This window comes from Silurus meridionalis, chromosome 15 (assembly GCF_014805685.1).
Source record: "Silurus meridionalis isolate SWU-2019-XX chromosome 15, ASM1480568v1, whole genome shotgun sequence".
NCBI classification, from domain to species: domain Eukaryota; kingdom Metazoa; phylum Chordata; class Actinopteri; order Siluriformes; family Siluridae; genus Silurus; species Silurus meridionalis.
The window spans coordinates 5,456,799-5,474,261 of record NC_060898.1 but is presented as its reverse complement, the minus strand read 5'-3'; the positions used below and the strand labels follow the sequence as shown (position 1 = coordinate 5,474,261).

Here is a 17,463-nt window from a genome sequence, read left to right as displayed (position 1 = left end):
TATATATTACACACACAATATCTTAATCCTGCACATTTCAGCAACCATTTTTTTATGTTATCAAAGGACAATACTATACAAATGAAAACTGGCCTCTGAAAATAACTCAACATACATCCATTAATGTCACTAACAAGCGACCCTTCTACAACCTCAAAAGCAACGCTGGCAGAACTCATGCAGCCGTTTTTTTTTTTAAGCCAGCTTCTGCACCTGACGCATAGCACCAGGACTCAACATCTTTGATTGATCCTTGCGAGGCCTGTTCTGAGTGGAACCCGTCTTATAAAACCTCTGTATGACTGTAAAACCTCTGTATGATGTACATAATATATATGGAGATATATGTTCAATGTTAGCAGCATACAGTAGCTGGAGAAAAAACATGAACAGCTGGGAAAATGTACATAAGACATAATATTAATGATGTACCTGTAGACAGCTCGGCCAGCTTCCACAGCCATCCAGTCGAGTGAAAAGTCGATCTGTCTGACGAACGGGGACATCCTGCGCACTACCGTATGAGCTACGTTTAGCACAACTTTAGGCTCAACCCGCATGATTCTGGTACACAAACACATGAGACCAATAGCTTGGATATGAATAAGCAAGAGGTACAAATAAATAACATTTTAGGGGCATTTTTATGCATGTTACTGTGGACACGCATTGTGTTTCTGGAATCTCCCATATACCTCTTATTATGGGTAAAAAAAAAAAAAAAACATCAGAGACACTGGCACTTCTGATGACCTTTGACAATGAAACCCAGAGGAAACAGGCGGTATCTGGTCCACCTAAAACGGTGGTGTTGAAACGAAAACCACAATATGTGTGAAATGTGGTATGAAACCAGCCCCACCTAAGGCTTGGCATCAAATAACATGGGTGGAATGTGGCATGGAAATAGTTGCTGCAAGTTTCACAGTGCAACAGAAAAGGATGTGGTGGGTTGCAGACGCAGCAGACGTTAGCTTCTGTATGTACCAGTTTGCAACTTTCAACCCAAGAATTTGCCCGATGTTTAGAGGCACAGAAAGGCAGAAATTACACAAGGTGATTGACATGCCGTTACATTAATTAATTTCTTTAGCAGTGTGCAATCATTTCTTAAATTATTAAGTTATTGGTACCCTGGAAATAGTGTACTGTTGTAATACAGACTCGAGCCTTCAGGTGGAGTATGAAAATGCCCAGACGAGTTTAAATTCGGTACATACTCATAAAAATGGGTTTTGGAAATGGAGAGGAAGGAACAGTCACGTTGAGCTCGGACACTGAAGATGAGCGGTTCCCCCGTGAGGACAGCCAGCTGACCCACAAGCTCTCCAGGGTGAGCAACAAACAGACACGATTCCTCCTCACGGTCGATCATCCGCTGGTAAACATGTAGTAAACCTGAAATCACAAACTGCAAACTCACGTCCTACATAAACACACACACACACACACACACACACACACACACACACACACACACACACACACACACACACATATATATATACATATACACACAAACAAACAGACAATCAAAAAACCTTGGAATTTATCCTCTGGCATATTGGAGAGAGACTTCAAGTATATTCAATTGAAGTAAACCCTGACTCTATAGTCACAGTGCAGAAACTGTGTAAGCAGGGTTTAGAATGACTATTACCTGGTCTCCTTGACGTGCCACCACAGAGCCAGCTTTCACCTGGTGCAGGGTCACTCTGCCTTCCAATAGACTGGGGTCCTAAACACACATAAAATGAAATGGGTGGTTTACGAGATATACACATATATACACACACACACACACCCCAAGGGCCAAATTTTGATGTCTAAACTGTGTCAAAGCATTTCCAAAACTGCAGGTCCTGTGGGATGTTCCTGGTCTGCAGTGGTCAGTATCTATTAAAGTGGTCCAAGAAGGAACAGTGGTAAACCATCGAAAGGGTCATGGGCGACCAAGTCTCGTTGATGCACGTGAGGAGCGAAGGCTGGCACGTGTGGTCCGATCCAACAGACGAGCTTCTGTAGCTCACATTGCTAAGAAGTTTATCTGTTAATGCTCAACAGGTCAAGACTATTTTCGCAGCATTAGGGAGACCAACACAATATTGGGCAGGTGGTCATATTGTTATGACTGGACAGTATATATGTATACATACATACACACACACACACACACACACACACACACACACACACACACTCTTCAGATATAAAATATATGCTGGCATATCTTGCATACCTGCATGATCCCTTATGGCATATCCCATATTCTGATGACTTGCACTGAATGGAAACAGCTAGGGTTGCAAAGTCTGGACAGTAGCTGCTAGTAGCCAGCCTCAAGCAGACTTCCAAATGATCATCAGTCATGGTGTAATGGAATTTGGAAGACCTAATCTTTATTTACGGACTAAATAGTGTCACGTATCTCGCTGCAGTTTTGCAGTAGCTCACGCGCGTTTGATCATGCCTGCAATAAATATCTTGCCTATTGAAAATCTTTTTTTTAATTATAATGATTATCATAACACCAGGTCCTGTGTGTTTCAGCAAAAAACAGGACTGGGATGATTTGTTTTTTGTGTGTAACACTCTCTGTATAATCACCCACTCACCTTCAGTTGGATAATCCCTAACAAGTCTTTTTTGGCTGCCTGGAAGATGGCACCCACTTTACTGGGGGGGACATCAGTGCTCCCCCCACTCTCTGTGTAGTGATACACTGCAGATGGAACTTGATGCATGGTCACGGTCTTCTTTAGAATAGACTGGAAAGAGGAAGAAGATATTTGGGGGAAAATGCATTTAACTTTGTATGTATATACTGTATATATAATCAGATTGTTGTATAAGGGGGAAATCAGGCAGCAGAATTACCTTGTAGTTTACAGTGCTGGGCAGTAGATCATCAATGGTTACTCTGGCTCGCTCATATGCCATGCTCAGGTCGTTACCAGCTATTCCTGTTCAGGTCAAAGTCTATATTAAATGAGGGTTCAGTCCAGGACCAGGCTTATTCTGAACACCTAAAGATTCTGGCGTACAAACACTAAAAGGTGCTTGATTTCAATCATACGCTTTTCAAAAATGGTACAAACCCACATTTGAACATTGCAAAATAGATCTCAAGAACAATGGTGAATCCTTATCAGAACAGGTGAGATTAGGAGTAGTTATGTTGTGTGTGCGCTGTACTCTTAATGACAAAAGAAATTCATTGAATAAATATGGCCAAGAAATATGTATATATTAGAGGTGTAACGGTCAACACAATTCTCGGTTCAATTTCGGTACGATTAGGGGAAAGAAATGCAAAACATAAAATCTTTTTCTTTTCTTTTTTTTTTTTATTAATGCAGTTTATTATTATTACCTTTTGTGAACATCAACAGTTTACATTTTGTGAAATGCCTGATTGGTTAAATAATAGAAAAAAATAATAGAAAATTTAATAAAAAATTAAATATATAAATATGAAACAGAATAAATTAAATTAATGCAATACATGTTTTTACTATATCGATTAAATTGAATAATCGATTCAATTGGCACAAATTTATTTGTTTAAATAAAATTAAATAAACTGAAAAATATAATTAAATACTTTACATTTCTTAGACCCCATTTGGGTTTAAAATTTAATTTACTTAAGATACGTACAACTAAACTTTCCACTTATTTCAGCATACTTTATCAAATTTATTCACTCCCTTGATATGTGGAATTATTAGGATTTTCTCCTTTTAAGAGAAATTCTTGAAGCTGGATATAAAATGCAAAAGAATTCATATCGCTAGCGCGCCGTAAATCCGAAAGTGGCCAAGTTTTCGCACATGCGCAAAACAACCAGGACTGTGGGAGGAGCCACAGTGACTCTGCCCTAACTCTAGTTTCCCTTTATTTTTATTTAAATTTTTTACCCCCGGAACAAAACGCACCACAAAAGTTTAGTTTGAATATATGTACGTTACACCCCTAATGTATACTAATTTAAGTCTTTCTGGGAGATGCCCTTTTAGGCCCTGGCAGTCAGAGGCAAATTACCTGCGCTGTCCACTGGTGCTGAAACAGAGCGAGGTTTCCTGATCACTGTTGACAAATTCTCTGAAGTAGTAATTTTGCCTCCATCTGGGGAAAAAAAAAAACTGCTTTTCAGAACAAATTCCTTCAATCCCGAATCATGTTTGCGTCTGTGTGGGTGTACCCGAGTCCGTAGAGTCTGTAGTTCCTTGGCTGTAATCCTCATCTAACGGTGTGTGAAAATGGTGTCTGCGAGCGACACGGCAGGGGCTCCCCTCGGCAATCACACTGTTGACTGTGGTCAGAGGCACAGCCTGCCTCTCCTATCAACACGAAGAGTACGGCAGACACTAAATCATATTTCTTTCCCAGCATTCCGATTTAAATTTTTTTTTTTAAAGCAAACTGGGTTTTTATTGTATAAAACTTTATGTGCGACGACATGCTTATCTCAAAGTACAACCTCATGAAGCGACCATTGTGGAGATGTGCGGGTATTAATCTCGAATTATTTTACATCGGCAAAGCGCATGGTGAGTAAACAATCCGGCAGCGATATGCTGACAAAGCAGAATAAAAACCGTAAATTAGGCCAAGAGTCAAAGAGGACAAATGGCTTCATGTGATCTGAGCGTTTCCCAAATCCATTGGTTTCCTGAAATGAGGCGGTGACTGACGAACTATGATTTGAGTCACAGCTAAAGTGGTAAAAGGAATGTTCAGATTGATGACCCAGAAGGTAATAAAGCCAGTGTCCTTTAAATGAGCACTAAGGCCCCATGATCACTTTCGTTCATTCTCACTGCACTTTATAGCCTTTAAAGCGGACCTACATTCAGGTGTGACTACCGCACTGGAACTAATTTTGCATGAAATTACTTTGAAAGGGTGTGTGCATCTAGGCACATGAAGGCGATCAGAAGGGTGTGTGTATGTGTGATAGAAACTGTGGGCATGTGTAATTTCCAGTCTGACTGTGCAACATGTTTGTTGGTATTGATGACTGGAATTGACTATAATTCAGTGGAAAAAACAACCTACGTTTGTGGGTGTTAGTCCTCTTACCGGATTAAAGAGTTCAGTGGTTAGTCCCAGGTAGTTATGCAGCGAAAGAAAGGTCACTCTCTGCAGCCGAACCATGATGATCTGAAACGGACGCATAAGAAACCCAAGTTACTAAAACAATCACAGACGTGCTTCTGTTTGTTCAAGTCTCATTTTACTAAATATTTTATCAAACAAAGGCATGTCTGGTATCTGTTCCTTTAGTCTTACACGGTCAGGATAAAGTTGCAAAGGGCAAACTTTAAGTTTAGTTTATTTTAGTTTAGTGTTTTTTATATGCACAGTAATCAGAATCAGAAGAAAGAAGAAGATTCTGATTACTGTGCATATGACAATAAACACTAAACTAAGGAAACATGTTTCCCCATACAATGAAATTCTCCCTTCGCTGTCCACAATGAATGCAACAACAAAACAACTAACAAACCACTAAATAAATAGAGGTATAAACAAATGATACAAAATAGACAAATATATACTATAAAGTATACATATGTATGCAGAGTAGAATACAAAACCACTCGATTGTGTGTACCAATATTCCACATTATTGTTCAAATTCCACAATGTGTGTAAAAAGTGTACCCGATGTGGACTTTCAGTTTAATATCATGTAAACTGCAGGTCTAAATCACACCTGTGAATCAAAAGAAATAATTTTCTTTTATTACAAAAAAAAATAAAAAAATAAAAATTTAAAAAAATGCACATAAAATCAATAGTAGGTGCATTTATACAAAAACTTCCATTCATGAAAACCCAGTGTGCCAGTTCATGAAAATCCATTGGGTTTATGTAGAAAATGACTCCCTGATGTGAATGTTGATTACTGTCAAGATTCTATAGCTCATTTATTTCAATTACACACAAAGCATGCACAGGTACGATGGAAAAGAGTTCCGATGACCAAATTCGCAACTTGAAAATATCGTAAGAATACTGATCAGTATGGGGTTTTATACTGTATTTTGTTAATAATGTAATAAATTACAGAACATTATTTAGCAAAACAGAGCAATATACAGTACCCTACTGTATAAACTACAGTATATATGTATGTGGCAGCAGGTGCCTGGACGAGCGCCGGTTTATGAGTGGAGGGCACAGTTGGACGAAACAAGCGTTGAGGAACACACCTGTAGCTGATCACACTAATCAGTGCGCTCTGTTTCAGTGCTCGAAGACGCCAATAAAAAGGAGAGGTATAAAAAAAGAAAATAGTCAACATGCCTGCTGCCACATACATATATACACTATAGTTTATACAGAACTATAAATTGCTCTGTTTTGCTACATTATGTACTGTAAATTATTAACAAATTACAGTATACTACCCAATTCTGATAGACTCCTGGGTAGGCGAGGCCATGTCTCGGTGAGTTACGACGAGGTCATCAGAATGCATCTCCTTCCTAAGTCTGAAACTACCTGTATTTTTTTTTTTTATTAATAACTGATAAGAAGGTAATCCAAAATAAAATCATAAACAAATACAATTCAATTAGGACAAAACAATTAGGATAAATGATATCCTGCCCTATAAAACCAGCTGGTGTGTGTTTATAACAGCTTCTTAACAAACTGGTAGTGAATTAGACATGCAGATTTTTACAGGCGATGGACCTCATGAAACGCAAACAATCTCGGGACTTTTATAGTTTTTAATTGTCAAGAGTCAGCTGTTACTTAGAAGATTCCCCTTTTAAATCCGGATCCTTTCAAAGGAGAAGATTTTTCTTTTGGCTGGTGCGACCTCTGGCTCTACATCGGGATTTTTTTTAAAAGCTCCATTTGTTCCTGGGACAATGTCTAATCCAACAATTGAAATGTAATTGAATTGACACTAGAGCTCCACCTGGACCGGGAGTGTTAGTAATACAAATTGGTGTACCTGTATAACTCTCACTAGCGTTTCAGGATATTTCTCAAACACAGACTCGAAGGCGGAGGCAGGCAGGCGTAGGATGGTGGAGCGTGCTGCTGCTCGAGCGGACACCGTCTTATACTGAGCAGGATACCCCTACAGGACAAATCAGTAAAGGAAGCGAAAAAAAAAAAAAAAGAGTTTGGAGACAAGCATTAAATTTTGTGTGCTGGCAGTAGATGAAGGGCAAAAAAAAAAAAAAAAACATGAAAGAAAGAGAGGAAGACTCACTGTGATGAAGTCTAGAATGCTTAGCAGGCTGTGAACGCTGTCTCCGGGCAGCATGTCCTTCACCACTGGATCTGTGCCATCCTGAGATTCGTATTCGCACAGTTATTCAAAGGGAAATAAGACAAGGGAATAACTGTCTACCGATAATAAAGCGTCCGCGGGCTCATGACGAAAAAGAAACGGCATGAAGAGATTCTGTTATTCGGAATCGGTGAATTACCGTAAGCCCAAAAGTTATGTCGATGTAGGTGCAGGGAAAGTTGGACTTGGATTATACAGCTGTCAAATTAGATTATGCAAATCACCTGCATATGGATCATGGCTCAAAGGCTGACACTTTCATCATGACTTAAAGAGGATCTGTTTTCAGTAGCATCTAAACACAACTTTGTACTGAAGCAGCATAACTAAATCTGACAGCTACCATGCCAATATGTCCTATTAAGTCAATATATGACACGTTCCCAGGTGTTTTCCTGGTTCCTCACGTTTTCATGGATACACAGCTCCAGTCTTCCATCCTGAACCACATAAATGCTGTCATCGTCGTCGCCGGGCTTGAACAGTCCTTCGCCCTCTTGCAGCTCAATAAACACCATGTGGCGACAGAGCTCCAGGAACAAAGGTTTTTCGAAGTGCCCCAAAACTCTACACACACAAATACAAAAAAAACCTCAAGAGTTAAAACACCATCTTAAAGTGGGAACCAGTCATGTGATTTTTAAGAATATAAAAGAGTAACAAGAAAATTGTGAATGTCTACCCCATTTTCCTGTGTGAAAAAGCTCATTCGACTTAGGGTTGACAAAATACTTTATCTCTTTGAGGTGTCAATCAACACAGTAAAAAGCGTAACAATGCATAGTTTGTAATAAATAAATGACGGTACAGGTTGAGATGAAACAGAACCATGATAGCATTTTTAGAACTCTGCACGTGTACAAGAAAACATTCATGTCCAAAAAAAATATACTTAATTTAGATTCAAATAATATAAATCGTGCCTTCAATATTACACAGAAATGCTCCGTATTTATATACTTTATTATATAATTATGGAGATTCGAAAGTTACCTCAGGACACACATGAGAAGAGAAAAAAACGGGTCTAAACTACCAACCTGACATTCTTAAGCATGTAAAGCACCTCAGAGGGCAAGTTGGAGTTCTTTACATCGAACTCTGTAAGATCTGCCTCCAGCAGAGCGGGAGGAGGCTCTTTGGGCTGCAGAGTTGGTGGTTCCTTTTTTATCCGCAATATCCTGCGAATTAAATAGCATATCAAAACTTTGCCTCGAGTTCGTAGCATTGCCTATTCATATTCCTATGCATATTTATATATACCTCAGTGGTGGATGGTAACAAAGTAAATGTAATTCGTTACTGTACTTAAGTAGTTTTTTCCGCGTATCTGTACTTTTACTGAAGTATTTCCATTTGGGGAGACTTTTACTTCAACTTCACTCCATTTCAAAGTCAAACCTCTTACTTTTTTACTCGACTACATTTAACGAAATCAGTCGTTCCTTTTTATTTATGAGTGGGTAAAAACTCAAGCACGCAGCAATCCACCAATCAGAGCGCACGCTCTGTTTTGAACTCGTTTTGATTACGGCTTGGTGGCATCTACTCAGCACGAACATACAGTGCAACATCATTTCAACAGCAAGCAGAACATTTCGAGAGGAATAAATGATGAAACCAACTCCTGACTCTCACCTGCCACAGCAACCTAGGCCTCATTTGTGCAATTTTTATTTTAAGTACTTAAAAAGGTTTTGGCTCATGATCATTTTAATATATACTGATCAGTATTTGACTCATTAATATCTTTCTATTAATAGATTGGTGTTGCTAAGAGTTAGAGACAGCAGAGACTTTTCTCATAAACTGAGTTGATTAAGCAAAGACTCTTGTGACAAAAATTATAATAGGATCATTATAACCATAATAAATCATAGTACTTTTACTCAAGTGAAAGTTTAAACCAGGGGTCACCAACATGGTGCCAGCGGGCCTTTTTTTTAAAAAAGCTCACCATAGCGCCACTTACCAGTGAGCTGTTGCTCTTTTTTTTTTTAAATCACACTTGCATTGGTGTAAATTTGAAAATTACAATATTTAAAATAAAATTTAAAAAAATCATATTTGACTAGCTGGTCTCCAAGTTGATTTTTGTATGTTACGTAATTGATAATATGTACAATCATGATGCAATGTAGCGCATGACTTGTTAAAAATTGTTAGTGGCTGGTGAAAATGTAGAAGTGATCATTTGAAAATGTAAATACTTGCAAAGATTTCTAGAAATAAAGTTTTGCATATTGATATTTATCTGTTTCCTACCTTGTTAAATCATTGTTGATAATTATTGTGAAAAATCATTAACATGATCAGTGTCTTCACATAGATGAATATCATTAATAATAACATAATTAAGGGTAAATTGAGCAAATTTGTTATTTCAGAAGCGTGTAGCCCGTCACATTAATCGGTACCCAAGAAATTCCTCTTAGTTTCAAAAATGTTGGTGACCCCTGGTTTAAACAGAGCACTTTTACTGGAGTAATATTTTACCGAGTGTTTCTCTACTTTTACTCAAGTTAGTGTTCTTCATCCACCACTGCATATACTCTACTATACTATGAGAAACTAATACCTTCGGGCAATACTCAAGACTTTAGTTCTTTTCCGAGGGCGATGTTTCGATATGGATGTAGACGAGGGAGTGGAAGACAGAGTTTGGACCTGAAAGGATGCAGGAAAAAACAAATAATTAAGTAAAATAAAGCACTGTATGTAAAACGTGTGGAATGAGATAGTCTGCATTTAAATGGTACAAAAACAGTGCTATCTGGTGGTCAGAGGAAAGTTTTGGCTCAGAGGTGGTTGGGAATTGGAATAAGGATTTGATACATAGAATGAAAATCGATTTTGATCTGTTTAAATGTAAACCAGTCAGGCTCATAAAACGCGCTATAGGACTTACCTTTCTCATGATCTTTCTCCCGTAGAAAAGGACCTTGTCTCTTTTCCTGAAACGGTACCGAGGTGTGCCCGTCTGCTGACCTGCAAAATAAACAGTACAGCACTTTTACATAAAAATATATGAATTTCAAAGCCATTTATACAAACAGAGCTATTGAATTTTTGATTGGGCGTATTTGCTGGATGTCTATACAGCATATCTATCACTAGTGCTGGTGGTCAATTAAGTCTTTTAGCTTCTATCACTCATGTCTCTTATAAAACAAGTAAAAACAGGAACTAACTTATCTTACAGGGGTTTCACATTTTATATATAGTATAGCAGGGGTGATAAGTATTCAACACATCAACTTTTTTTATTCTTCACTGGGCCATTATTTGTGGGGCCATTAGGGGAGTCAAAAGGTTAGTCAGAAGATTAGCTCAAGAGCCATGAACCAAGAGCTTCAGAAAGACTTGGAGGCAGCGGGTACAACCGTCACAGAGAAAACAATATCCAAATGCATTCTACAGCCAAGTGTCCATTATTAATGAAGAGGCATGGCAAGGTTCCAAATGTTGTGTAGCAAACTTGAGCATGAAGATGGAGTGATGTTCCTTTCAGTTAATGGCTTCAATTGTGCTTACAGAAATATTTAGGAGTTGTGAAATCTGTTTATAACAAATTATGTTGTACTGTTTCTAGAAAAAGGCAAACTAGGCGATTGCCTTGGGCGCAACCGGCTGGGGGTGATTTGTACGTTCAGCGGTAGAGCATTGTGGTATGAGGGCGGAGCTTGTTTGGGGGGGATCTCTTTGATTGGAGGCAACTCGGTGCAGCAGAGCATTAAGATCCAAGACCCTACTGTGGAAGGTTCAACTCAAGAACGATAACTATAACTGAAACTATAATGAATGTACATTCGGTATCACCCAAATGAGGAAGTTTTCCCTTCTGAGTCTGGTTCCTCTTAAGGGTTCTTCCTCTTTCCATCTCAGGGAGTTCTTCCTTGTCAATTTTGCAATTTCAAGGAGCTTTTCCTTGTCGCTGTTGCCACTGGCTTGATTCAGCAGCACTGATTTCTGCTGCTGAATCTATAAAACTGCTTTGGGACAGTGTTCATTGTTAAAGGCACAATACAAATTAAATTGTATTGATGTGTTAAATTATTAACAAATTACAGTATACTACCTCATGCTGAAGACTCCTGGGTATTTCATGTTACGCTGGGGGTTAAGTCGGGGACTACCTGTTTAGCTTTCCTTTATGGATTGTAATATGTTGATGCTTGATATGTGTAGATTTCTTGAGTTAACGCCAATGTCTGGTCGAAGTTTCATGTAAATTGCTGCACTAGAAAAAAAAGCTTATATGTCAAATACTTATTTCCTCCACTATAATTAAGCACTGTACATTCTTGTCCTAAAACAGCACATTCTTTAGTGTTTCATGTCTTATTTTGCAATCAATAGAACACTCAAATTCATATTTAAGTTACACTGTATAGACAAATATCTGTACAGGGTGTTTTTAGTTGGTAGCATTAAAATTGCTTCACTTCAACTAGGAGACCAAATCATGTTGCAGCATTGCACTGCTGTACACAAAGCCAGCAACATGAAGAAATGGTTTGGAGTGGAAGATCTTGAGTGGGCTGCTATACAGCCCTGACCTCAACCCTATTGAACACCTTTGGGAAGAATTGGAGCAATGACATCACCTTTGTGATTATACTAACACCCTTGTGGCTGAATCTTCACAAGCATACATTTATAATCTAGTGGAACATCTTCACAGAAGAGTGAGAGCAAATAGATTTGAAATGGGATGTTCAAGGCCAGTTATCCACATACTTTTATCCATATAGCGTTTTATCTGAACCCTATTTGCATCATAATGGCATAGCAGGAAATGGTAAAAGTCAATAGTGTGACGATGATGTAGAGATCAAGGTGAGAGGCAGAGCTCAAAGAAGATTTCCGCTTACTCGCCAGCTTGTATCTGCGGTAGAGGAAGAGCACGGAGATGCCTATAAGGCACACAGCCACCACGGCACCTATCAACATTCCTGTCAGCTGCAACACAGAGGAACATCTCACATGACATGCAATCTAGTTAAAGTGGCATGTACTGAATGAAAACACATTGTGTAGTGAAACGGCACTATGATTTATCTAACAGAAGTGGATCTAATACGCATTTTTCAAATTCTAACAAAAAATGAAGGCTTTTAAAGGGGAATCTCTGGGTGAAGTACCATTGTGGTCTGCATCCTCTCCTGCATGAACTGCTGGACGAGGCCACGAAGTCCATTCCAGTTGTCCTCAACTGTAAAGAAAGATAAACAAATCCCCCTTTAGAATCAGACAGACAGGAAAAATGTTTAAAGCTTCAGAACGGCAAGGTGAAAGAGTAACCACACATAACCTACAACACGGGTATAGAACAGGGCACGGGTTTTACAGTGTATAAATATTCTGGCACATTAGTAAGTCTTCGGCAATGTGGAAAGCTTCCAATGTAATCAGGTAATTACCATAAAATATTACTGACACTAGTTTACTATATACTATATTTACATTTTACATTTATGGCATTTGGCAGATGCAGCTATCCAGCGAGACTTCAGTTATACAGCTTAGCAATTGAGGGTAAAACGCCTTGCAGAAGGACCCAGTAGTGGCAGTTTGGTGGCTGGAATTTGAACCATGACCTTCTGATCACAAGTCCAACATCTTATCCACTAAGCTACCATTTCCCGATATCTCTATATCTCTGATGAACAGAACATTGTAACAATCGACTTAAAGTCAGCTGGCAAACTGTTTGTGGAGTTGAAGCTTAATTTTATTCTCAAATGTATTGAAAAAATGCAAATGCATAAAAATTATTGTGTAATTATCAAGACTATACAGTGCCTGTCAAAGGTTTAGAAACGCCCAGTCTTTTATTGTTTTTTTCCCCCCAGACAAATGGCAAAATGTAGGTTAAATGGTGAATGGAATAATAAACCAATATATCCACCATTTCATACTTCAACACCACGCAATTCTGACTGGAATGCAGTAAATTGGAACCAACTACACTAACAAGAAGATGACCTAAAGTGTACCTTCAAGATTTGTTAGCTTTATTTAGAGAGCAAACAGCTGGCGTGTTATTTTCATGGAATGGCCTGCCTGGTTCCTACACCTAAATCCTATTGAACTGTTCTGGGATGGAACTGGATCGGAAGGTCAAAAAGAAATCTCCGACTAGTGAAGAACACCTTTGGCAAATTTTCCAAGAGACATTGCAAAGTAGTATAGCTGAATGTTTGGAGAAACTAACTTTCCATATGCCAAGAGTTTGTAAAGCCGTTTTTCACGCTTAGGGATGATTTTACAATTAAAAAGTTAAACGTGTGTACGTTTCAAGATTTGTTTGTTCAAAGTAAATCTTACAGTTAAATAAGTTTATACCATATAATTAAAAGGAACATGCATGTGACTGAAAAAACTATAAAAGCCTGGGTGTTTCAAACTTTTGATAAGCATATATATTTATAAAAAAAAATTAAACATAGCAGAAAAAAAATAAATGTACTTACAGAGACAGAGTTACTCATTTACAATTTTTAAAACTTGCTATGTGACAAGGTCTATTGTTAAGCGCACCAGAATAAATGATCACAACGGGCTTATTTTATCAGCGTTTATTAATTACTGGCTGAGATTAAGAGATTCATGTAATAATATGCAGTCAGCCAGAATCTAAAGGATATTTGATCTCAGAGAATAATACAGATGTATCCCTGTCTGGTCAGTTCTTTTTTTTTTGAGTTGTATATGGACATTTCTAATACTTTTAAGTTTCGCTAGCTGGAATCTCAAAACTTGGTGTGTCATATTGTCCATAAGGTCATGAACCATGTACAATCTGATTCACATTTTTCATATTTCAAAGCACTAAAGGTCTCTTTGAAGCCAAACTAAATTGTCTTTGAGGAGCGTAATCGTCCCGAAACCAGCTACTGTGTGAGTCAAACAATTTCCTTCCTGATTTCCTGAAATGGGGGGTGGGGGTGCAACTTCTTACATGTTAAAGTAGACAAGAATATACTAACACAGATATACACTGAGCTATCAGTGCAATAAGTACAACTAGCTTATATTTACATTCTTCAGCCATTATATGCGATACATCAATCATACCGTGCCTTGCATAAGTATTCAAAATCACAAATTCTGGACTGAAGTCTTGGTTAAGCCACATTTTGGAAGGGTGCATAGGATCGTTTTTCTACTTAAAAGGTGAACATCCGCCACAGTCTCAAGTCCTTTGCAGAGTGGACCATGTCTCTGCTTTGTGCTTTGGTACTATCCTCAAGTCTAACCAGTTTCACAGTGAATAAAACATACAGTCTCTATACTATGCTACCACCAGCATGCTTCACTATTGGGGTATTGTTAAATCAAACCCCTTAACATTTTTCGTTGTGAGGAAAATTCATGTATATGTGACATTATCTATTTAATTATTTGTTGATTTAGTAACCAGTTATCTTATTACTCTGTACAACTGATCAAAATAAATTAATTCACTTAAATAAAAAAATTGTATAGCTTTTTCTCCAAGATAAATTACAATGTTGCAAAGGCCATACCTTGATGCCAATAGTGTGTAAAGCTCACTCTAAGGTAGGATTTTTTAATGAAAATTAAGCTTGTACATTTATTATCTGTACATTTATATCAATCAGTAAAGGTCGCACATGCCAGATAGCGCAGCTTCTTCTCAGATCTCAGCATGCATAAAGGACATATCTTTGTGGATGAGTTTATTTATTTAATAATCATAGTCACAATAATTATAATAATAAGTAATAATAGAGCCAATAAACTGAAACTCAACCCCAGCAAAACTGAACTGCTTGTCAACCCCATGTGATTCATCTCCAGGTCAGGATCTCAGAATAACTCTACACAACTCTCTGATGTCCCCTTCTGCCACTGCTCTCAACCTTGGGGACAATCAACTGTCCTTTTCCTCACATGTTGCTAATGTGGCTGCTTCTTGTCGGTTTCTTCTCTACAACATCCAAAGGATTCGACCATTTCTATACACACAGGCTGCTCAGGTGCTTGTTCAGTCTCTTGTCATTTCGAGACTGGACTACTGCAACTCTCTGCTGGCAGGTCAACCTCTGAACGCTATTCGTCTGCTGCAAATGATCCAAAACGCAGCTGCGCGACTTGTGTTCACCCTGCCCACAACATTTCTGCACTCTCTCCACTGGCTTCCGGAGGCTGCAAGCAGCAGATTCAAAACACTGATGCTTGTCTACAAGGCCAAAAATAGACCAGCACATACTTACCTCAAAGACCTCATCACTCCTCACAATGCTACCTGAGATCCTCTAGCACTGCTCAAATGGTCCCACCTTCTCTCAGGTAAGACCTACCTCTTCCTAAAATGCTTACACTAGCACTTTTTGCAGTTTGTTTTGTCTGTGTTATATCTATTTAAAAAGAAGTATATAATCTATTGAACCAGTGTTGATTTATTTACTGATAGAAACTCAAAGCACTTATGAAAGGCGTCTGCTAAATGCCATAAATGTGAATGTAAATTAATATATCTGTTTAGTCAAAGTAAATCTCCATACCATTACATGGCCTAGTTTGTTCCAAACAAAAGGAACTGTTAAAGGATAAATAGGGACAAACTTACAAGGACAGATCGGTTTTATTTCCGCAAACATGCTTACAAGGTCATGCAGACATGTCAAACTCAAGGACCCTGGGCCACTTCCAGCCCACGGGTCCATAATATCCAGCCTGTGATGTAATATTATATATCAGATATAACTGGTAAAGTGTGTCTCTGTGAGTGCCGTTTCCACAATTCGTCCCTGAAATGACACGCCATTTCTGCCTACAGGAAACGCTCAGCATGTCTGGAGGTAATTATTTGGGTGAGCAACTTTTTGCTGTTCTCAAGATGAATAAAAGCACATACAAACAGGACAGTCATCTCTCACTTGCCACAGCACAGAAAATAACCCCAAACATCAATGACAGCCAAGAAAAGATGCCCAGCATCATGCTCAGGCAAAAGTGCATAAGAGCAGAATGTACTGCTTAAACTGAATTGAATAGCATTTTTTTATTTATTGTTTTTTTTTTTTAGATGTATCTGGTCATTTGCACATTTATTGGCACAATAAAAATCCACTATAGCATTCCTTTAAATCTAAACACTTGGCAACCCCTGTAATAAACTACAATGAGGGTGGACTCTAAAACAAACAAACAAACACAATGCTTTCTATTGTTGCGCCATTATTCAAAAGTTATACATTGAAAATGAAAAACATTATAGCATTATTATTATTTCATGAGTTTAAAGATACTTACAGGAAATGCACATGAATCCTCTTCTCCACTCATTTCTATAGTAAAGAAGAAAAAATGTTAAAATCGTGACAATCTTCTTTTTCTTATCAAAGGCAATGCAACGAGTTTAGATTCGAGATCACACACATCTACAGCTTTGCCTTGTTATAATGTGCAGAATAGCAGTAATATGACAGGATCATTCCTAAACACTGAACAATCCTGACAATCATCTCCAAACAACCTGCAGCTCTCACACCCCTCAGGACTGGGACGTTAGCTCGCCTGGATATGTTAGCTCGGATATTACATTCCCTTTATCAAAAATAAAACTTACCAGTTAACTGAGTAAAATTTTGCATTTAAAATAACTCGCAAAATCTGATGAATCCTTCACTTCCTTAGAAACTTTACAGCTGCCTTCCCCATGCGGCTGTTTACTTTAGCTGTCAGGAACATAGCAGTACTCTGGATTACTATTGGCTATCAAAATCTAAACAAGCCAATCAGAGGCGTTGTTGCTAGCCAGTGGCTGCGTTTTTCCATATGTGGACGCATGTGACATAATGCAAACGCAATTGCAAATCTTGCATTACTGTTTGCGTTTGTCACTTTTTAAATAGAAAAATAATCCGTGAATTAGAATTCATTTTGCATTTGATATTTCTGATGCCGTGCACTAAAAGCTGTCAATCAAGTGTCATGGGTGGGACTATATTATTGGGCGTTTGTATTGGAAAGTGACGTCACTCACAGACGCACCCTTCGTAAAAAATCCGCCCTTCTTAGTAACTGTTGTTATGTCCGACAAGCCTTACCTGGCATGACGTTAACGCTTAACAATCAAGCTCTTTGCAAAGGGTCAATTGCTTATACAT

General features: G+C 38.3%; 1 protein-coding gene across 1 annotated transcript in view; it reads right to left on the bottom strand.

Moving 5' to 3' along the window:
• The window catches only part of pnpla7a (patatin-like phospholipase domain containing 7a), a 33,659-nt gene extending 16,434 nt beyond the window's left edge, over positions 1-17,225 (bottom strand). Inside the window, 18 exon segments of the mRNA XM_046867743.1 lie at positions 433-564; positions 1,221-1,426; positions 1,661-1,738; positions 2,616-2,768; positions 2,878-2,963; positions 4,045-4,128; positions 4,205-4,343; positions 5,086-5,166; positions 6,977-7,105; positions 7,241-7,321; positions 7,729-7,888; positions 8,362-8,502; positions 9,900-9,988; positions 10,230-10,309; positions 12,196-12,283; positions 12,466-12,536; positions 16,607-16,641; positions 16,923-17,225. Of these exon segments, the coding sequence (XP_046723699.1) occupies positions 433-564; positions 1,221-1,426; positions 1,661-1,738; positions 2,616-2,768; positions 2,878-2,963; positions 4,045-4,128; positions 4,205-4,343; positions 5,086-5,166; positions 6,977-7,105; positions 7,241-7,321; positions 7,729-7,888; positions 8,362-8,502; positions 9,900-9,988; positions 10,230-10,309; positions 12,196-12,283; positions 12,466-12,536; positions 16,607-16,619 (1,811 nt within the window). The 5' untranslated portion in view covers positions 16,620-16,641; positions 16,923-17,225.
• Between the last annotated feature and the right edge of the window lie 238 nt (positions 17,226-17,463).